This window comes from Topomyia yanbarensis, chromosome 1 (assembly GCF_030247195.1).
Source record: "Topomyia yanbarensis strain Yona2022 chromosome 1, ASM3024719v1, whole genome shotgun sequence".
In the NCBI taxonomy this organism is placed as follows: Eukaryota; Metazoa; Arthropoda; class Insecta; order Diptera; family Culicidae; genus Topomyia; species Topomyia yanbarensis.
The window spans coordinates 131,508,185-131,532,473 of NC_080670.1; the positions used below are offsets into that span (position 1 = coordinate 131,508,185).

The 24,289-nt window shown below is 38.5% G+C and overlaps 1 protein-coding gene across 14 annotated transcripts in view; it reads left to right on the forward strand.

The window, feature by feature from the left end:
* The window catches only part of LOC131694307 (teneurin-a), a 1,511,233-nt gene that overhangs the window by 1,014,009 nt on the left and 472,935 nt on the right, over positions 1 to 24,289 (forward strand). For all 14 annotated transcript variants that reach the window (XM_058982937.1, XM_058982945.1, XM_058982962.1 and 11 more), the window contains one exon: positions 16,360 to 16,479. In XM_058982937.1, the coding sequence (XP_058838920.1) occupies positions 16,360 to 16,479 (120 nt within the window). The remainder of the gene's footprint in view (positions 1 to 16,359; positions 16,480 to 24,289) is intronic.

The following is a 24,289-nucleotide window of genomic DNA, read 5'->3' on the forward strand; positions in this document are numbered from 1 at the left end:
TTTACTTGTGGTTACGTATATTACATATACGGCCAAGAAAAGTTCTATTCGCGCGATATCGAAAAATCTAGTCATTCGTGGAATAGCTTTGAACTCGCCCTAAATAACAAAAATGCTGAAATTTAAGAACGTTACCTAGGGTAATGAGCCTATTTTCGTCATAACTATGTAAAACCGTTGGTTAGAGCGGCGTTAGCCATCTTTGTTCAATGTATTGGTTCAAATGGCGATTTTTGATATCATAATAGTTCATAAGAAGAAAGCAAAGATATTGGTGCCAATTCATACGCATTGCATCAATTGTATTCCGAGTAATTAATAAAATGGTGAGGCACCCTTCCCAATACGACTAAAGTAGGCTCTTCACTCTAATACGCTCGAAAACTCAATATCACTTACAACGAGTACGAAACAGAATTTAATGCAACATAAACACATTGAAGAATGGATTAAACAGTACTCGGAGTGCAGAACTAGAGACAGCACCATATGTCTAAAACAAAAGGAGAAAAAACGACATCTAGCCCCAGACTCCACTAAATATTATTAAATGATAAGAATATCCATATTCTAACCGCAACATTCACCCAAAGTTTTTAAAACATACTTCATTTCAGCTAAAATAAAAACTGAAGCTAAAAGTTTCAGTACGATAAGTAATCACTAAAGACTGATTTTTTTTCGCTCAGGTGCCCAACACCGCCTCTAGGCGGGCAAAGTTTTTTACCAAAAAACCAAAACTTCCGAATTATTCCACTAAACCAATTCACATCTACAGTGAAATTCTAGTAACAGGCTACTCAAAAATATTTTTTTAGTTTTTGAAATTTCCAAAAATAGTTAAAATTTATTTAATGAAGATTACCACTAAACACAAAATAATTTTTTTCCACGTTTTCCTCGAGTTTTCAACTTTGAGCTTAAATTGCCTTTGACAGAAAGCTACGAATATTCAAATAATGTGTGTGTATGAAAGGTGTGAGCGTTGGGAAGAAATGCTAGTGCGGATGACAAGATACAATCATGTTTTAGTAGTTTTATTTAGATTCTTATAGAGACCGCCTAGAGGCGGTGTTGGGAACTAGAGGGTTAACAAGTTAGACTACTAAGAACAACATTTTGGGAATCTTATTTTGTCTTATATCATTTAAAATACTTTTTCATTCTTATGTCATGCGTGCCATTGTTGAGCAAATAGAAGTGAATGGGTGGACCGTCGAAAGCTTGAACAGTGTCATGCTTTGCACCTATCTCATAGGAAACAAAATGTGAACTATAATTTATATCATATTGAATAACTGCTATGAAAAACCTATTTAAAGCTAACATTGTATCATGAATTTGATACAGTTTTTTAATTTTTCCGTTTGTACCATTATACGTTACTGTGTCACATATAACTATGTCTTGACAATCAAACGAATCTTTAAGTTTTCCGAAGTAGTCTAGTTGGTTTAGATAAAGTTCAATTGGATTACCGATTTGAAGATCAGTATTGAAAAATAAATTATTGAACAAGTTATTAGAAAATTTTAAGCATACTTTCATGCTAATTGTATACAATACGTTTCGTCTAGTTTTAACGCAGCTAGCCACTGTTTTGTGCTACCGGTGCTCTTCTTCAAATTTGAATCACTTCATAAACCTAACTGGCCATATTTTCTTAATGAGATCAGGATAATGTAGAACAATGTGATATTTTGGCTTAAATGTATTATCTTCAGATAAATTTAAATAAACACTGTGATGTTTTTTAATTTCATTTTTCAGGTATTGATTTATCATCAAATTTTAGAAGCAATATCTTATCGACTATTTTTACTAGAGAACACAAAAGTTCCTAAACAGGATCATTTAAGGGAATCTTGTCACCGATAATTAAAGGAAAAAAGTGTACGAAAATATCGAGCAGACATCTTAAAATGTCCTTCGCTAATGTGATTAATCGTTATAAGTTTGGATATATATCTCATTTCAGTGGAACCATATTTTAACATTTGCTTTCGGTAGTTGATAACTCCTTATGAAATATTAAGTTTTTCTATTATATATTTTAAAATCAATATTAGTTCTTATTTACATATCCCAGAAGAATAAAAATCGTGCATTTAGTCTACTCCAACATTCCGAACAATGTTAAAATGCACAAGTTGATTCAAAGCAATGTCTGTTTGTCTTAGATCATCTAATAAAACATCTTCGTCGTACGTTGCAGTATTTCGAACTGCATATTCATGAATCGCCACTTCATATTCCATTTCACTCTTGTACATTTTACAGAAACGACAGTAAACATATGAGTTGAAAGATCACTTGAATTCTAGAAGCATATTAACACCTAAATTATCACCCAACACGGCACATGAGGGGAACAAAATATTAAATCCTTTAACGATTTGACAGATTGACCATTTTTTCATCCCATGATGCATTTGATACTGTAAAAGTAGAAAAACCAACTGTTAAAATATACTTTGCGAAGGAGATTCCGGCTGAATGGTTTGTCTTCAAACTCATAAGTTTTACAATTCTTGAAGGAGAAAGATTTTTCGTCTATGCTCAGAAAGTAAGATGGTTGGTGCATTGGTTGAAATATATCATTTAAGCGACCGTTATAACTAGAAAATATAAAAGAAGCAGTTATATTACTACCACCAACGGATTTCAAACAATTGTGTGTAGGAAAACCGACCAATTTATTTAATTATGCTCCAGATGGCCAAATTTCTTATATTTATCTGCATGAATTTCAATGAGTTTCTTCTTCGTAATAAAAATATTTGTTATTTTTGATGTATTTGAACTATTTCGTGCAGTTAGTCCTGATGGGTGTAGCGGCAAAAAATAGCAATGCTTGTGGATCAAATTTTTATTAATTAAAAGTCCAGTTAGGTGACTCCATTTATAGAACATGTTACGAAAATTGCTATAATATACATTTTGATAAACAACGCTTTTGTTTGTGCCTCTCTCTATAAACAGTAACCATGCTGATGCTTTACCAAATATATGAACAGGGCCATGGGAGTATTGAAGGTACTCCAACTATATTCCGAAGCTTTTCAATGACTTATTTTCATTATCAATGTCGAATAGGAATTTGAATCCGTTTGAATCATGAAAATTCGTGGAAACAAAACATCGCTGCATTCATACTCTCTTTTGTGAATAATGCTTTTATACACGTTATTCATCAACTCCTTCACCACTCTTCCTTTTAAATGCATCAAAGCGAGATATCATATGTTTCCCAACCTTTGAACGGAACAGATCGGTATACTTTACAGTGGTGTTCGGTGTGTAAGTTTCAGTGAGTGAAGGTCATCCTTTGTTCATTCGTTAGCTGCCGTTCTGCTGGTGCCGGTAGTAAATCCAGTACATTGTTTTCGCTCTAGCGGAAAAATCGACGTTGTTACAGATAAGTTTTGTTTGTTTTTTTCCCTCGTTTGCGTTCTTTCCTCTTTCCTTCTTTTACTCTACCTTGTAATCATATAATAAGACACATCCCCGTTTATATAACGCTCTACCCTCGTGCTTAAATGGCCGAGGGCGAAATACCATCTGATGTTATCATGGAAGGCCCTGATCCCCCTAACACTCGCATTGCTTCCCGTATAAAGCAGTACCCACAAGGTTCCTCTGGACCATGGGTGGTATATTTTCGGACCGGAGAGAAACCGGTTAATATGTTAAAACTTTCTCTGGATCTGACTGCTGACTACCCGGCCGTTACTTAGATAACACATGCACTTTTCGTACCCACAAGGTTCCCTTGGGACATGGGTGATATATTTTCGGACTGGAGAGAAACCGGCTGTAACTCAGATAACACGTGTTCGAGCAAACAAGATACGTGTTCTAGTGAATGGCAAACGTGATTACTTGCTGTGAGCGCTTTACTCGGGAATTTAAGGCGGACGTGCCTGCTATGACCGTAGAAATCGATGGGGTAGTGTCCGAACCGGATCTGACATGCGAAGAACGGTTGGAGCACGGGGTTGGCTCACTTCAACGGATTAAGATCTTGGTATGCAAACAATTGTATACAGTAAACACCGAGGGAGATAAGACTACCTACTCTCTATCAGGCTCGCTTCGGGTGACATTCGCCGGGTCCTCTCTTCCTAACTACATCCTCCTTGACAAGGTTCGCCTACCTGTTCGTCTGTTTGTACCGCGAGTCATGACCTGCAGTAAATGCAAACAGTTTGGCCACACAGCCACATATTGTGGAAATAAGAAACGATGCGGCAAATTTCGAGGGAAAGCATGAGGATGACGCTTGCGGCAAAGAAACTGAAAAGTGTATTGGCTGACGGGGGCCTTTCGCATGCTCTTAAACCATGCCCTGCGTACAAACAGCGCGGGGATAAAATTAAACGCTCCCTTAAGGAACGCTCAAAGCGCTCTTATGCAGAAATGCTAAAGTATGCTTCGCCATCTGTCCTGTATGAAAATCCCTTTGCAGGTTTGGCTCGCGTTGAGCAAGAATCTGATTACCCTCAAGAGGGAACCTCTCTCGTTAACCCGGGGGAGTCCAGGAAGAGGAGAACTCTAGCCTACCCTAGACTACCACGTAAGGGTCCCAAGATGTCCTCCTCTGAGAGTGCGCCAACAACATCTAATAAATCCAACCTTAAACCCGAAACCATCTGCTCCCGGATTTGGAAATTTTAATTCAAACAAGAAGTACCCACCACTTCCAGGGACACCAGTGTCCCTCTTTTTCAAACAGACTTTCAGTCCAGTAATGGCCTAATGAAATTTTCTGACATCGTGGACTTAATTTTCACAGCTTTCAATGTTACTGATCCTCTTAAAAGCCTTCTGATACGTTTTCTCCCTATATTGCAAGCATTTTTGAAGCAGTTGACTACTTAATGGCCCCTCCTTGCAGCGATCGTATCCTTCGATGGCTAAGTCATCGAACGAGGTCACCGATTCGATCACTGTTCTACAGTGTAACAGCAGAAGTATCCCCCCGAAAATCGATTCCTTTTTAATTTTTACTAAATAGTTTAAAATGTGACGCTTTCGCATTATGTGAAACTTGGTTAACTTCCGATATAAATCTCAACTTCCACGACTTTAATATAATTCGTCTGGATCGAGAAAACCCTTATGGAGGAGTACTCTTGGGATTAAAAAGTGTTATTCTTTCAGCCGAATTAACCTCCCTTCGACACCAGGTATTGAAATTGTTGCTTGTCAAGTTTTTATCAAAGGCAAAGACCTTTGCATTGCTTCCATCTACATTCCTCCTAGAGCTTCGGTAGTGCACCGAACGCTTTGTAATATCACGGAATTCTTACCGCCATCGCGGCTAGTTCTAGGAGACTTTACTTCGCAAGGTACGGTATGGGGTTGTCTGTCCCGGTACAAAAAACGTACCGCGCCGCGTCTCCTCACGATACCGCGAACGAAACACCGTTTTCGATGGTGGAATTCTCATTTGCTCTCTTGTCATGCAACAATAATGCATCAGGGTTAGACAGAATCAAATTCAATTTGCTGATGAATCTGCCTGACACTGCAAAAAGGCGCTTGATGAACTTATTTAACAAGTTTCTTGAGGGTAACATTGTCCCTCATGACTGGAGGCAAGTGAAGATCATCGCCATCCAAAAACCAGGAAAACCAGCCTCCGACCACAACTCTTATCGGCCGATTGCAATGCTGTCCTGTATTCGGAAGTTGTTCGAGAAAATGATACTGTCAGATACACAATTTGGCTTCCGCAGAGGCAAAAGGACGAACGATTGCCTTGCAGTGCTTTCTACAGAAATCCAAATGGCCTATGCTAACAAAGAGCAGATGGCATCAGTCTTCTTGGATATAAAGAGGGCTTTTGATTCAGTTTCTATCAACATTCTGTCAGAGAAGCTGCACCAGCATGGTATTTCACCTATTTTTAATAACTTTTTGCTAAACCTGTTGTCTGAAAAGCACATGCATTTTTCGCATGGCGATATAGCAAAATCGCGATTTAGCTACATGGGTCTTCTCCAGGTCTCATGTCTAAGTCCCTTACTCTACAACTTTTACGTGAATGATATTGACGATTGTCTTGTCAATTCATGCACTCTAAGGCAACTTGCAGACGATGGGGTGGTCTCTGTTACAGGGCCCAAAGCTGCCGATTTGCAAGGACCATTAAAGGATGGACAATTTGTCTGCTGGGGCTCTCCAGCTGGGTATCGAGTTCTCCACGGAGAAAACTGAATTGGTTGTCTTTTCTAGGAAGCGTGAGCCGGTGCAACTCCAGCTTTATTAATGGGTGCAACGATCAATCTGGTTTTCACATGTAAATATCTCGGGTTCTGGTTCGACTCTAAAGGTACCTGGGAATGTCACATTAGGTATCTGAAACAGAAGTGCCAACAAAGGTTCAATTTTCTCCGGATAATAACTGTAACATGGTGGGGTGCCCACCCAGTAGACCTGATCAGGTTATACCAAACAACGATATTGTCGGTGATGGAGTACGGATGTTTCTGTTTCCTGTCCCGTGTCCCTTTCTTTGATACTTCTGATTCAACTGTATTCTAGATCCATGAAGAAAGAGAACCGTTGAATACCGGATCATATATGCCCACAAGTGATTCCTAATATATTTTATAATATATTCCGAGAAGTCGACTGCAACAAAATGTTCTACACCTACGGATCAAACCTCGATGGGTCCACTTGCTTCGGTATCTTCAATGATAATGTCACCGCTTCATTCAATCTCAATGAAAAAGCCGATATCTACGAAAGACCAATTTGCTGGAATTTTTCAGTATTTGTCATCAAAGGACATTCGACAGTTAGCAAAACACGTGGAGCAATGGGGAACTTGGACGATGGTTACATTCGATTATTCCGAAGGTATCAACGAAGCCTTGGTTCAGGAGGATGGGTGTGGGTCGGGATTTCATACGTTTAATGTCCCGGCTTATGTCCAACCCCCACACATTGGATGCGCATTTGCGGCGTATTGGGCTCGCAGAGAGTAGTCGGTGCGCTTGCAATGAAGTTTATCACGATATCGATCACGTTGTCTGAGTAGGCGCCGGGTATTGTGACGCCAGGTCTCAGTTAAAGAATTCCCTTCGGGCCCGAGGTAGCCCACCCAGTGTCCCAGTTCGGGATATGCTGGCAAATCGAGATCTCCCCTATATGCCCCATATTTACATCTTTATAAAAACGGTAAACATCCCAATTTAGCCCTCTCTCTTATTTCTCGGTTTCCAGAAGCTCTCTGTCCTTCTTTGTAGACCCGACAAGTGCCAGAGTGTCACTATGCGACCGCCATCGCCCTGCATACAAGGAAGCTGAAGCGAGAGCGACTCGACGGTCTAATAACTTCAGGGTCTGAAGTATACCATCCACCAACCAACTCGACGACCTACTGACAAGGCAGTGTCGCTGATCTCCCGTTTGCCCGAAAGATACATGTCACCATACACGCCTTCTCTCTCCTGACCTTGATACAACTACTGCTACACCGATGATGGAAATAAGCCCCCCTTTGAATATCTTAACTAAGCATAAGTCTCCTTCAGAAAAATCAAATTTGTATTCTGTATTCCTAGTTTTAAGATAGCTGTTAATTTATTCTTCATTAAAACTGTTGTCCCCCATCTTGTAAATAGAATTGTATCCCTAGTTTTAAGATATCTGTGAAAATTCTCATAAATATGTGTTCCCCCTTTTATATACCAAACTCTATATTTAGTTTTAAGATAACTGTAAAATATTTCGTAAAAAACTATTCCTCCCCTTTTGAATATCAAACTGGATTCCTTGTTTTAAAATTTTTCATATGAAAATTTTTTTGCCCCCACTCTTGTATATGTATTGTATTGTATATGTATGTCTAATCTTAAGATAGCTGTAGAATTCTTCCTCTCAATATAAAAAAAATATCTGAACATTGTAACCTCCTAGATTTAAGTATTTAAAATGTAAAAAACAAAAAAATTCGGCACCGCCAAGCTAACGCATTTGTGCCTAAAGGAACTGAATAAAAAAAGCGAGATATGTCATAGAGTCGGACTTTTTAGCCAAAAAGTACCGTCGCGGAAGAACTGGAACCCAATAACACCCCAGAGATATCTAGCAAAAGGTTCATATGTGAGAAAAGCACAATTTCACTGATGAGTGAATTAAGAAAATTTCAATATTTTATATTATTTAACCTTCCACAGAAAATAACCAACAAAATAATGCAAAACTCAAAGAAATCCATTATAACGTTCTTCAGTTATGCGATAACATACGGAAACCATTTCATTTTTATATATAGAGATATCCAGCAAAAGGTGCATAAATGAGAAAAGCACAATTGCATTGACAGGTAGCGTGAAAAATCGTAAATACTACCTTTTTAATTCTACCATTTGAACCAATGAGTTAAAAAGATATAGCAGACGATGCTTTCATTTGTTCAAATGAATGGAGAAGATATGAATTAGGACACAGTAATCCTACTATAATAATTTGGGTTGAATATTTTCGCGAAAAGATTTTCATCCTTAACAATAGAACTTACCCAAAAGTGTATACGTACCTTTCAACAACACATATATAATACTGTTTTTTCTTTTTTATTTGACACGGCCTTATGCGTTAGCATAACTGAGCCGTGGGTCTTTTATGATTTTTACAATATTTAAAAATTAAAATTATCTTTCATGTGTCCATCGGGTCTTGTTGACGCAACTTGCTGCTGCGTGTTGAGTTCCTCTTCTTTGGTGGTGAAACATAGGGTGCGCCGTCTGCCACACCTGAGGGGTCGTTCGGTCCGTCTTCTCTTGCATTTTCGTTCACGTCCATGTCATCATCGTTACTGCATTCATGATGTTTACGGTCCGATGTTCTTGTTTGTTTCTTGTACTTACGGGTCGCTGTTGTAAATCCTTCGTCATCGGTATTTGATTCTTTATTGCTGGTGGCGGTTGTTGGTTTAGAGGTATTTGGTGTAATCGTTGTTTCTTCGCTGTTTGAAATGGCAATTGGTTTGGTGTTGTTTACTGCCTGGTCCGCAGTCGTTGGTTTAACAACCGGTTGTGGTTTAGCATACGATGATTGTATACCGATTTTGGTCGTAGCAGGTGGAATTTCTTTAGCAGTCTCTGCGCATGGTTTTCCGTAGTGTAGCGGCTGATCACAATACTGGCACGTAGGAATTTGCCCTGGCATGTACGTGATTAGTGTTCGTTGAGATTATTGAACACCTCAAGGTGATGTGGATGTGAAAGTAAAGAGGGAATATGTTTTGTCGGACGCATTCTCACCACAAGAACGCCGTTCCGGAGTCCTGGGAAGAAGTTCCTCCAAGTATCTTCCGTAACACTATTCACCTCTCCGTATTTTGACATGATTTTTGCCTTTCTCATATAAAGAAAGGCTATGCAATCACTGTAAAAATCGACTTTTTAACCGAGGCCCGGAGGGCCGAGTGTCATACACCATTCGATTCAGTTCGTCGAGATCGGCAAATGTCTGTGTGTGTATGTATGTGTGTGTGTATGTGTGTGTCATTTAAACTCACACAACTTTCTCAGAGATGGCTGAACCGATTTTCGCAAACTTAGTTTCATTTGAAAGGTATAACGCTGCTATTAAATTTTTAGTTGATCCGACTTCCGGTTCCGGAATTACGGGTTGAAGAGTGCGGTCACACAGCAAATTCCCATATAAACTGATACCACCATTATGTTCAAATGATGTAAAACATATTAAAATTGATGTAACATTACTCTAGTTTGCGGGTCTGGATCACTAATGATCAATCAAAGCAGCTTTGACCACATTGGCCACCTATGACGGTTAATGCGCACCCAGGGAACCCGCCAAGTTCCTAAGCTAATGTCACACCCATTCCCCAACGAATTCTCTACCGATTTTTACAAACTTGATTTCAAATGAAAGATACAGTAATACCATTGACTGCTGCTGAATTTCATTCGGTTCTGACTCTTGCTTCCGGAGTTACAGGGGTGTTAGTAAGGATACACTGGAATTTCCCATATAAATCGGTACAATCGTAATACCTCAGAGGCTAAAAACTATTGAAATGGTCACCAAATTACTTCTAATCGCAGATCTAGATCACTGATTGCCATTCAATGATTCTTTGAATATATTGTTCACTATCGACGATTCCGGAATTCCGGGCATATTCCACAATTAAAGTCACATCGGTTCTTCGGTGATGACTGAACCGATTTTTTCAAACCAAGTCTCAAATGGAAGGCAAAATATGCAGTTGAGTATTGCGTCGCCGCCCCTCACCGCCCCCCCCCCGCCTTGCCCTTACACCTCCCTCCTTCATCACTCCCCTCCCCTTGGACCACCCTCACGCCCGCATTTCTTTCATTCACCCCGTATACCGAAATAAGATGAAGGATTTCTGATGCATTCTCCACTCCCACTCTACTAACCCCCCATTCCCTCCACTTTCAAACCCATTCCACCAACATTTCAAAATATAATCACACGAAGATAACATTGAACTCATGTTGATTAAGCTAATTAAATATTATTCTTTTGCCTTTCTCATAGGGTTATGCAGTTGCTCCAAAAACCGACTTTCTAACCAAGGCCCGGAGGGCCGAGTCTTTTATAACATTCGACTCAGTTCGCCGGGATCGCAAAATATCTGTGTGTATGTATGTGTGTATGTATGTGCGGATTTGTTAACAAAATGTCCACATCGGTTTCTCGGAGATGGCTGAACCGATTTTTACAAACTAAGATTCAAATGAAAGGTATAATATTCCCATAGGTTGCTATTGAATTTCATTTTCAACCGATATTTTGTTCCGGATTACGAGTTGAAGAGTATGGTTACAAAACAAAATTTGTTGATTTGTCCATATCGATTTCTCGGAATTTTCTGAACCGATTTTGACAAACTTGATTTTAAATGAAAGGTCCATCAGCTGCTATTGAATTTTGTGTGGATCCGAGTTCTGGGTGATACGTACGATCACGCAGCAAATCCCGATTCTAACGAATTCTGCGATGAATGAAAAAAGGTGAATTTTTTTCCAAAATGTAAATTTTTTCCAAAATATAACACAACTGTTGAATTTGTAGATCTAGGTCACCAACTGTCATTCAAAGTCTCTTTGGCCACACTGGCCACCATCGACGGATCCGGAAGCATCCAAATTCAGAATAACGGTTATATTGGTTTCTCGAAAATGGCTAGACCGATTTGATCAACTTAGTCTCAAATGAAAGGTGTTGCGTCCCCGGAAACTGATATTAAATTCCATCTCCATCCGACTTCCGGCTCCGGAGTTACGAGTTGTGGAGTGCAATCACATGGAAAACTCCGATTCAAACCGATACCGCGATGAATGCAAAAAGGTGCTCTTATATACACTTACCAAGTGTAATAAGAATGAAAGACATTCCCATAATGTTATATTGTACGAACCAGCTATTAAATCATAGTTTGGAGAAATGAGAAAGGCACAATTGCACCTCTAGGTGGATTAAAACAGGTTTTTTGATAACGGAGTCGCTAGTACGTGGTGCCTGGTCATGTATCTTTATTTCAATACTGTCAACATCTATATACGTCGGAGTACTGTATAAAATGTCATTATATTCGACGACATGTTTCATGTTGTTCTGAGAAGCGAATAATTCTACTTGATTAAAGTTTTTGAACATAATCAGTACCGCATGACGTAAATGATGGAATTGCACCGCCTTCTGCTTCGTTGAGCTTCATGTTCACTTTCAACATTTGCTCCATTTCACGAATTGACGGTCTTACCAGAAATTTCGTGTAGTCAACAGCACCACAGTTGCTGTCCGCAACGGGACATACTCTTGCTTTGTACTGTCACTCATTGTTTGTGCACGTTTCACACACTAGGTAAAAGGAATCAATTTTTGCCTTTGCAGATAGACCAAGTGGCGCGCGGATAAATTTGATTGCTTGCCCTGCTATAGCAGCGGAGCGATTTCTAGCGTCTGGACTGAGCGAGATGAGAAACCGAACTGTCATATATACACTCAAGTTTTTTTACGCGGTATTTTTTACGCGGATTTTGAAATTTAAGCGGTTCTCATTGACGCGGATTTTGAAATTTACGCGGTTTTCATTTACGCGGATTTTGAAATTTACACGGTTTTCATTTACGCGGGTTTTGAAATTTACGCGGTTTTCATTTACGCGGATTTTGAAATTTACGCGGTATCCATTAACGAGGTTCCCATTAACGCGGATTCTTAAATTTAAGCGGTCTTCGTTTACGCGGATTTTGAAATTTACGCGGTTTTCATTTACGCGGATTTTGCAATTTACGCGGTTTTCTTTTTTCGCGGATTTTGAAATTTACGCGGTTTTCATTTACGCGGCCTGTATCCCTCGCGTAAAAAAACCTGAGTGTACTGTTGTCCAACTCCCAATCTGTGATCTGCCTCTTCAATGGAAAGTACGAAACAGAAGCTGGATCTGCAAATATATACAAAATATTTTTTTTTTAATTTCGTTTATTTGACACAGCTCATAGCGGTAGCTTAACGGAGCCGTGGATCTTTCATGTGTTAACAATATGTGAAAATTAAAAATAAAAGCAAATATTATTGATTACCCGTTGGATCTCGCGCGCGCATCTTTTTATTGCGAGCGGAGACCTTCTTTCGCGGCTCACCTACTGCGTCATGGGGATCATTTAATTCTCTTCTATCGTTAAAGGTGTCTTGGTGCTCAGATGTTCTTCCCTTACGGGTGACCAGTGTAAATCCGACGTCATTGTTTTTATCTTCTTCACCGATGTTGCCTACAGTGGTTTTTGGGGTGCTGGATGCTGCTTTTGCAGTTGTCAATATGGACTGAACAGCTGCCACAAATTTTGCAACCGTTTGTGGTTCAGGTATTGGTATTGAAAACTCTTTTTTGGGTTGGTTTTCTGTGGATTCGTTGTGAATCGGTAGTGATGCATTCTCCTCTGTATCTTCCGCGCAAGGTTGTCCGTGGTGTGCTGTCTGATTACAATACTGGCACGTAGGAATTTGCCCCTCGTGGGTGCATAACGTAGTTTGATTAATAGTAGCTTCGTGGGTTTTAAGTTTTATAGTCAAGTGGGAGGGGATGGGTCTTTCTATCCGCATCCTCACCACAAGAACACCGTTAGGTGTACCCGGGAAGAAATTTCTCCACGTATCAGGTGTAACGGATTCTACTTCTCCGTATCGCGACATGTATTCTGCAACTAGATCAGGAGGAGTACGTGGTGATAGGTCATGTAACTTTACATCTACATAGTCTTTTTCTATATACACGGGAATCTTAATTCCAACTTTATCACTTTCAGCCACGTGCTTTAAGTTGTTCTGCTGAACGAAACGTTCAGCTTTGGCTAACGTGTTGAATGATATGAGTACTACATTGCGAAGATGATGATACTGAAGGTACATAACCTCCTTAAGCCTAAGCTGCATCTTCACCTTCAACAGGTATTCCACTTCACTAAAACTCAATCGTATTGAGCAGAATTTAAAGTCAACGACCACTGTGTTGGGTCGGAGCAGACTTTTTTCCTCAACTTTACTCATGACGGCACGAATAAATTGAATGTTTCCTTTGTTCTCGAGACAATGCACACTAGATCGAGAGGTTGCTCGTTGTTGTTCACTTGGTTCGATTGTACGTCTGACTTGGGCAGAAGTAGAAAGTAGACTGAAAATAAAAATTGCTTTAGGTTAAATTTAAAATAACACAATGTGCCGTGTCATAAAAAACGGACTTGGAAAAACCTAAGTGAAATTCTTCGAATTTGCAGTTGTTTTCCAGTACCAGGAGAAGCTGGAAGTACTCGCTATTTCTCTATTTTTTATTTTTCTATTAGAAAAAGGAACGAGACAGTAGGCTTGTTCCAGTTCACGACTCTTGTCTTTTTTATTTACTTATTTACTTATTTACTGGTCTTCTGCAGTATTTCTAGTTTTTTCCAGATACTGTAACATACTTAGTAGCAATTGTTTTGACCCAGAGCAATTGATAAAAAAACGGGTAATGGGACAAACTTATCATTCTTACCTGTGCTAATGCAGACTGGTTCCGGCACGAACGATTCCGTCAGGCTGGGCTCCGTTATGCTCTCAATGTTACTCTCGTCATTCCGGTTTTTTGCATTTATTTCGATCTAGATAGAAAAATAGAAATGATTAATTCTCCCGTTACATCGAATTTTGTCATGATAATAAACAAAGACCATTTTGCTGGCATATTCAATTTGCTGTAATATAAGGCGCTCTCAGAATGTTCCGGAAAAATGAACGCCTTTTTATTGTTCAAAAAATAAAAAAAAATTCTACCGCCATTATTAGTAATATTTCGCTCAACACATTAAATTTTAAAGGATAATCTTACCTTACACACCAGAAAAGATGACGAAAAAATACGGTGTTCTTGCAAAATAAAGCTTGTTTTTAAAAAATTTCACCGCACTCCACTCGATCAAACGCACAGAAAAGCGTTGGTGCATCTCGAGATAGTAGACAGTATGCTAGATTTGCGATTTGTGAATGTATGAGTGCAAGAAATATGACGTTACGTGATTTGAAAAAGAAGGTTTCCAGTCTTCGAAATTGCGACTAGGCCCGTTAAATTTATGCCACCAAATGGTAAGCATTCAAACAACACCGATTTTCGATGGATGATTTTGTGAGGCTGCAAGTTTTACCGTTCTATTACTTTTATGTAAAAAATTTGTACTTATAAATGCAATTGGCACTTGAACAAAAACACTGAATTCAAAAGTTTTCTTTTCATTTCAACAGTTTTTCCAGTCATATTCACGATTTTTTAACTCCTTTCAAAAGAAAAGTTGAAAAATTTTGCAAGCACAATATTATTTTTTTCTGTGTACGGACTGTTATTTTAAACATCCAATCAGCCAGCTGGCTCAAGACATAATATTAATAATAAAAAATACACAAAATACTGTTGCATGCTACCCCACATGGCTAGTTAACATAGTAAAATCATTATCTTTCGTATATTTGAGATGATGAACAAACATGTATCAAGCAGTAACGTTTGCTATTGTATACTCGATCTGTACATAAGACATACAAATGATATCCTTTTACTATTGCAGTGGAACAAAGCACGACATTCCAGCTTCTTTTCTATTTAAAATTCTCTAAATACAGAAAATTACTCTATCACGCTAAAGAAACAAAAAATAATGACTGGCAGTACATGATTATTTGTTACCGTATGCTAACATTTAATTTGATAATATTTATGCCTGAGCTAGACGAGGGGCTTGTACCGACTAAATCGAACAATAAGTATAAGCCCAACGAATAATCTTTTAAATGAAGCCAGTTTGAATATTATCTAAAAAGATATACATATTCATTTAGAATTCATCGTCTATTTCACGTTAGAAGTTCTGCAAAAAATCGAGCTTTTGTCCTTAATATATTGAAAAACTCTATTCAACTTGTTTACAAACATATAAAAATGTCAAATTATGCAAAATCGAAAATATAATTTTGAGATTTTGTCTAACTAGGCGACACTGTGCGATTGGCCGAGGTAAATGTTCCCTGCATTGACAAAATACACATGAAAAAAATCTCTTACTTTGGAGTAAATTTCAGGAATAAATTTTTTATGAGTATTTTGTATTTACAGTGTCATTAGAGCCAATTTACCCCAAAAGCATATTTTATGCAACAAAAACACATTGAAAAATGTATTTCGCATTACTTGAGGTATACACCAAGATATAGCGTCATATCTAATAAAAACGAAGAAAAGAGGACTCCGCCAACTAGCCCGGGCTCCCCTACTATACAAATTCCATTGGTCCACAAACCCTGTATTCTTAATAGAGATATTTTTTTGAACTCGAGGTCATTCATCCTTTGTCAAAACCAGAACACGAATGTCAAATAAAAAAATAGCTAAGAAAACAACGCAAATTTTTTGCTTGATTGAACAGTGAATGAATCAAAGAGTTTGCTGCCTGTGGTTTGAAACAAATCGATATTATTTAAAATTTTCTCTATTATTTCCACTACATATTATCTAGATGTGTAAATATTTCTTTGAAATACTGAATGGTCATCGAGGTATGGCTCAAGCACAATGCAGCGGAATGGCATATGTTGCGACAGATTTCGACACTTCGCTCATACTTTAACTATCAAAATCATCAGCAATCACCGCCACTCCGCTGTATATTTTATGTTGATCTGATGAATTTAAATTTCTTGAATGCATATAAAACTGATTCAATCCAATCAACACACATAACTATTACACTAATTTGTTCATTTAGCACCTCTCGATTATTCTGTGCCGTAGCTAATTTATTTTGTTTTCATTTATAGTCGAGTTTCTGTAATGCGCGGCCAGGTGGTTACACCCCAAGGACTTGGAATTATTGGCATCCGCGTATCGGTGGATCGTGACTCAAGATTCGGTTTCACGCTTACTCGTCAGGGTGGATGGTGAGTATTGAATGTATGAATAAACTTGAAAAATTTATTTCGGAGGGACGCATGAAATTATGAACAAAACTAAGATATTTCGTCTCGGAACTGACATATACAACTAATCGCACATCGTGGTCGATTGCATACATAACATTTGGCTATCGATTTTCATTGGTTGGTCTCGGTAAGAACGACTAAGGGAGATGAAAGATATGAAATTTACAAAATGGACAGATATTCTAGAAAGAATCAGTTAAAACTAGAAGCATGATCGAAAGGGAGAGTGAGGAATTCTTTGCATTCTTTTGCCCTTCATTTCTTTTGAAACTCGTCAATGTACCATTGTAGCAATAGTTAGAAAATTACCACAATTACTCATATTCACCGTAGAGTAACATGTTTTGGCAATGTAAAATCCACACCACTGTTCCGTTTCGATTACACTAGGATATAAATTTTTCGCGTTTGTCAATAGTTTTGTCGGTTTGTTTTGGTGTAGAATTTCACTTACTCCCAGTTAATCGGAAAGAATACACCAGCCAGACTCGTTGTGGAGGAAAAGCCGAAGGAGCACAGCAATTGCTGTCAATGTTATTTGAAAGTTGTGTATGTATTCGCGTCATTATTTTGGCTATTAAGTGAATGTAGGTCGGACTCGATTATCCGTGATTCGATGATCCGGGGAAAATGATTTGAGTATCCGGGTGTTTCGAAAAAAAATCAAATTTCTACAAGAATGTCTGATTATAGTGATTATTCTGTTTTATTTGGAGTTGGGAAAATCCCCGTGGAGCTAGGTTTCATTCAAACCCTTTTTCCAGCAGACATAAAACCTCCTCATCTTTTGTACCAACAGATTACAAACATCCAAATAATACATTACACAGTTTATTTCTAACAATAATTTTGCTACTGTATAACTAAAATAGGGACAAAGCTAGCTTGACAAGGAATTAACAAACAATCGCTTAGTGCTGGTAAGGGAAAGATGAAAGTCAAAGACGTGGGAACATCGGTTGAATAAACGACACATACTGGCGAATGGCTCATTATGGCCATAGCATATTGGGTGTTCAGCTACAAGTGGTGACTTTTCATCCCTATTGTTTACATGATTCAGTTAATTATTATTAAGATATAATATGCTTTCGCAGTTAAGTTTTCAGTAGGATGTTTTAAACCTACTTGTCTTGTGAATAAGGAGCTAAACAAATCTTATAAACTATCTTATAAACTATAAAGAGAGCTAATCGTTGCAATTGAAGATTGCAACTATTTTTGTCGGAAGTTGCTTCGTCTGCTGTTCGTCATAATTTCTATTGTTTCTATGTTTGCGAGTCTGTGCAACTCATTTATGCTAAACCAGGGAGGACGCTTCAAAATCATTTTCAGAATTTTATTCTGAATCCTTTGAAGCGTTTTCTTCCTAGTAGCACAACAATTTGCCCAGATTGGCACTGCATATAGCATTGCCAGTCTAAATATTTGTTTATAAATTAATAGTTTGTTCTTTAGGCAGAGCCTAGAATTTCTATTTAGAAGAGTGTATAAACATTTTAGATATTTGTTGCATTTTGTTTGGATTCCTTCAATGTGATCCTTAAAAGTGCGTTTTTATCGTAAATCAAACCCAAGTATTTAACTTGATCTGACCACGTTAAATTCAAACCATTAAATTTAATAATATGGTTATTATTTGGTTTAAGAGAAGAAGCTCTTGGTTTATGCGGAAACACAATCAGTTGTGTTTTTGCCGCATTAGTGGAAATTCTCCATTTTTTCAGGTAATCATTGAAAATATTCAAGCTTCGTTGCAATCGACTGCAGATAATTTATTTATTAATACTGGTCTTTGAGTTACTCGTACAGACAGTTCCTTAATTAATATTAATTCTATGTTTAAAGGTAGTCTTAGTAATATTGAAATTATATTTGTCAGCTACATTATTAAAATTACGACAACATACATTGAACGGATTGTTTTGAGAAAATAGAGTACGATACATCGGTCACCGAAAGAAATCAGTTCGTCTGGTGGGTCTTGGCGGTACGTTGAATCGGAGCTGGTTCAGCAACTTCGAGCTATCTATATTGTTTCCCAGAAGATCAAACACGAAGAGCTGTTGCAGCATTATCCTCCGACTTGCAAGAGTCGGCAAACGTAGAAGATTACATCGATGTTCATAGGGCGGTAGACGAATAGGATCAGTCCAAGGTAGTAACCGTAGAGCGTAACGAACAAAGTGACGCTGAATTCGTTCGACGCGGTTGATTTGTACAGCATGATAGGGTGCCCACACAAGTACACCGTACTCGAGAATGCTACGTACAAGTGCACAGAAGAGCGATTTTAGGCAGTACACATCGTTGAATTGTTGCGTATTTCTTTTGATGACCCCCAATACGGCATAAGCTTTGGCTGTAGACATTGCAATGTGCTGCGCGAAAGGCAATTTGCTATCGAGAAGAATGCCTAGAACCTTAACTGTGTTTACACGATTGATAATGCTTGTTGACATTCTATAATCAAATGTTGTTAAGTGCCTGTTACGACAGAACGAGATCACATTACACTTTTGTACGTTTTCGTCCATCCCGTTTAGTGTGCACCAATTTAGCAGCGAATCGATATCGGATTGCATGGCACAGCAATCGACTGTCGAAGAAATTACACGAGAGAATTTCAGATCATCCGCGAACATGTACTTAGGGGACTGTATAATGGAGCACAAATCGTTTACGAATAATATAAACAGTAGCGGACCTAGACTATCACTCTATCACAAACGGAGATGATCTCATTTCATCGACACTGAAGGAACGCACAGCGTTTGGTGAGGTACGACAATATCCACCGTGTCAACCATTCAGGAAGTCCCATTCGTTCGAGTTTGACCACCATTAACAAATGAGGCACTCTATCGAACGCTTTAGCAAAATCCACATAAACGGCATCAATTTGCTGACGTTCACCAAGCGCGCTATTTAGTGACGAAACATATGCCATATGATTTGTACTTGTCGATCGTTTTTTCCACAAATCCATGCTGCCACTCGGAAATGATATGGTGCACCTTCGGGTACAGCAAATCGTGGACGAGACTTTCAAAAACTCTCGGTAAGCAACGGTGTAATAGCTGCTGTCTTCCAGACACTCGGGAAAATTCCTTCGGACAATGACCTGTTGAAAATAATACTCGCAGGAACAGCAAGTGCTTCATCACACTTTTGAAGAAAATAGGCGACAGACAATCCGGACCAGCTCCTTTGGCACCATCTAGTGACTGCAGTTTCAGCTCCACATCGCGTGCCGAAAAATTGAAGAGCGACATGTTCAAATCGAACATCGGCAGGCTATTCAAATACGCTTCAGACAATGGTGGTCGGTTATTACTTTGCACACTTTGAAAAAAAAGATGAGAATAGGTTTGCCGATTCAAACGGGGACTCGGCGGTAACATCCTTGTGACTGACACGTTGGGGGATTCCGTGCGACTACTTGCGATTTTTTACAAACGACCAGAACGAATTAGGATCCTGCTTAAGGTTTTCCTCCGTGCGACGAATTTAGCAACGAAAACAATGCGCAAGCATCGAATTATATTCGCTCTCAATAACATGCAACTCAGCTTTATGTCTATCATCTCTCCAGCAAAAAAATCGTTTTCTAGCTTTACGAAGGCGGTTCCGCAGATGCTGTAACTCTGTATTCCACCAAGGCTGCCTGCTACCTTGAGCACGATGGGGTCGCTCCACAGGTACATTGTCACGAAGTATAGCATCTGTTTTTTCATATAAACATGACACAGCTTCATTAACACTGCACCCGACCAAAATCTCTTCCCATCGAATGTCGGCGAACAATCTATTAACCAGATCGAAATCACAACGGGTGAAATCAAAGCCAGACGAAATCAGTAGCATTTTGATTCACATCGTTCGTCTCAAACAGCAATACAAAAGGTTGGTGGTGTTGGTCGATTTTAAGCAGTGGTAACGGTGGCTCCAACAATTCCACACAACTATTATCGCTAATAAACGCTAAGTGGAGCAGTCTTTCATTCACGTTCACTTTATCGTTAGTTTGAAACACTGCGTTGGCTAAAACAGACTCGACCAGAGATATTACTTTTCTGACGAAGCATTCAATGGCAGCAACCAGTTTAAGTTTTCATCCGACATCCAGCGTAATTAAGGAAGATTATAATCCCCAACAGTTAAAACCACGTCTCGATCACCCGCCAGATCCAATATTTTTTTACACATATTGCATGTTAATCGTATAAAGAAGGCTCACTATTGGGCGGGAGATATATAGTGCAAACTATCATATCAAACTTCGGCGAAGAGATTCGAACAATAATCTGCTCCAATTGCTCGCAGCCAGAAATGTGAATAGCAGAGCTCTGAAGGTTGTTTTTTACTCCTTTCAAAACCCCCCACCTCGTCTGTGTTGGCTGGTTTGGGGGTTTCTATCACAACGGTAAATCGTATAGTTTAGAGCTAGCTCAGAGTGTGAAATATCGTTGTTCAGCCAGGTTTCAGTAAAGGCAATAACATCATAATCGCACTGAGAAAGTGATAGTAGTAATTGATTTGTCTTAGTCCGGACCCAGCGCGTGTTCTGATAGTAAAGCGAGAATTTCTACAACATTAAGCGATCGATCAGTTCCCATAACAAAGGAAGCGAGGAGAAGTGGAATCAACATTTTTGTGGAAGTTAAGTTAACGGAGATGATCTCATTTCATCGACACTGAAGGAACGCACAGCGTTTGGTGAGGTACGACAATATCCCACAGCCTAGCGCTGTGAATATACGACTTACCTCCAGAGAAGTTGCTAGTAAAATGTGAGGATTCATATGGGTTTATCGCAGACGAGAATACATGTATTGCTAAAATAGATATCCTGGCACACTATGTCAGTTGCGTAACTTTTCGAAGTAGTGTTTCTATTTCCGATAGGTTGCTCGAATAAGCCCGCATCACACTACGATATTCTTATGTCTCACAATTTTTTTAACACGTTTACTTTGGAATGAGCGTTTAATATTTAAAAATGATTGGATTTTGTTGTTTCTACATGTTGTTGTATTGAATTGTTTTGGGAATTAATTGAGACAGGCCGCCAGGATGGGAACCCCTTCTACACTCAGGTATGATAATTTTTTTCACGGATGAGTTTGTTAGAAGGTATATCCAACCGGTAAATTTTTGGCTTTTACATGCGCTATATTCTTTGTATACATTATATTTTTTGTAGTAGAATACTTCTTTCGTTTCAATATCCCTCCCCAAGGTTGACGGGTTTGGCGGTATTGCAAACATCTTCAAGCATATTTCAGCGTTAGTTTTAAAGATGCTCTGACAGATGACTGCTTTAAGATGGTTATTGCATTACGCCTCGATAGTGGTGCATCGAGGAGACCGAGAGGGCTTATGGGCCTTTTTTATGTTTTGTGTTTTTTCATACTCTGCACCAGCCCAAACTAACAGTCAACTAAGAGCCTGTGCACACTGGCGTGGCCAATTGGCGGGTCGCCGTGGATTGACTTTTTCTATGGGCTGTGTTTGCAGACATTGTTCAACAGCTTAACGGCACGGCTCGCAGTGGAAGTCATTGTGTGTCGATTTATCGGTCGACCTCGGCAACGTGCACAGGCGCATTAAAAAAATAACAGTTGAACCCTATTAGTTGTGTTGTGTTGTGTTGTAATAATTGTAGTTTTTAGTACTAGTGTACAATTGTTACGTGATAGTCGTATGTCTATCTGTGCATGTGTTCGTCTGAGTATTTGTGACATATGGGTCAGGGAATGGATGCTGGCTTATATGATAGAATAGTGGGTAATCCTTCTTAGGATTCGTTGGTCACTTTTTACCGGTGTTCAATTCGTGCATTCGATTCGATTCATTCGGATTGGAGAAATAAAGGTACGAATAATTTACCGATGCACGTCAATATGCTGTCAGCATAGCATGAGAAACTTCTGGCGGAGTGCAATTGTCGTTAATGGTAAATGTATATCATTTTCTGGCATTTGGACGATTCCAAGTAGTTTTATTGCATGTTACATGAGTGTTGTTCAATTAATACTCAATAGCAATACTAACTCTTCTTTTTATTTCATTTTATTTTATTTATTTTCGGTCTCATGCGCCACATTCCTCTGATGACATCTCCGAGTTCATTCAACAAAAAAGGGCAACAGTGCTGCCATCAGATGTCGCCAGGTTTAGAAGAATTGAGATGTACTTTCATACTCAAATGAATCAGATAAGTAGGAACGAGCAACAAACTGCAAGTAGCATATTACATATGTCTTATTTTAACATATTACATATTATTTGTATTAACATATTATTTACAGGTAACACCCAACACTTCCCATACACACTTAAACATTCACACACGCAAATATACAAATGCTCGACAGGTGACTGGGCCAAGTGCGAGTAGTTTGCTTTTCCATTATTTATGCATACCAAAATAGTATTGTTCAATTTATATACTTCTAGTCGAGCTCTTTGCATCTTTTTTTTCTCTCTTTATTCGGCATGTTATGATTCCTTCGAAGTTAATCGCTCGGTAGGTCGTTTCTCCTGTTGTGTTATGTGTTGGTGGGCAAAAGTATCGTTGGAATAGTGTAATTTGACGTAGTGATTTTATCGTCACATCACAATTATTTTACTATGTATGTGCGCGAGCTACCAAAAAAATGTTCCCACTTAGCATCGACAGCGCCATCTGAATTTGACTAGTTGATGCAACGATTTCACTGATTCCCAGTTAAACTCATTCCGGAACCGGTTCGGATATCTGAATGGAGTCAGTACCCGGTCAAAAAAAATGCGGACTAAGATCGTCAGGCGATTTTAATAGTTTGACGTTTGACTCAACTCGCCTGTGCTAATTGCCCCTAGGAACAAATGCTATTTGCGAATGCGATTTAAAGGCAATTTCAATACTTAGACGACAAATTTTCTGGCGGCTGCAATGGACTTGGTTGTTTTTGCATTTTTCAAACATGGCGGTTAGTGTTATCCACATTATTCATATTATTTATCTTATTAATTCACTAATTTTTTTTATTGTTTTATTCATGTTAATTGTTTCATTTGTTTTAATCATTTTATTAAATTGTTAGTTTTTCCCAGTTCATATATTGTTCAGTTTCTTCATTTTATTAATTCGATTTAGTCAGTTCTTTTAGTTATTGGATGACAGTTAGTTAGCTTGAAACAATTTAGTTTACTCTCCTAATTTCATAACTTTTTTAATATTGTCTGATTTTCATTTGAGCTAATTTGATTTGTTTTATTAATTTGATTTATATGGATCATTCTATCCATTTTATGAATAACTTTTTTGTTTCATAATTGTTTTGATTTTTGGTTTGTTTTGTTATTGTTTTTTGATTTATTCAGTTTATTATACGTGTTATACGTGCAGGACTCGAGGCTGTGCTTGTCTCACATATAGTTGCTTGCCGGCTTTGCGTGCGTTAGGCAAATTAATGAATAATACAACAGTTATATGTATGAGAGGTGTCTCATCCCACTGATGGGTGGATTAAATCGGTTTTATGTATACATGTGTGTATATATGTGTATGTGTTTATGTGTGTATATGTACATATAAATGTTCAAAAAATGGTTGCATTATACACGGGATTGTTTTGTAGTGTACATATATAATCTATTAATGTGAAAAACTGATACTTCTGGATAGAAGTCAGATCTTTCTCCAATTACAGCTCCTTGGAGATCTCCAATGGAACAACTTACACAAGTCCAACAGGCAGTGACACCAGACTAGGAGAAA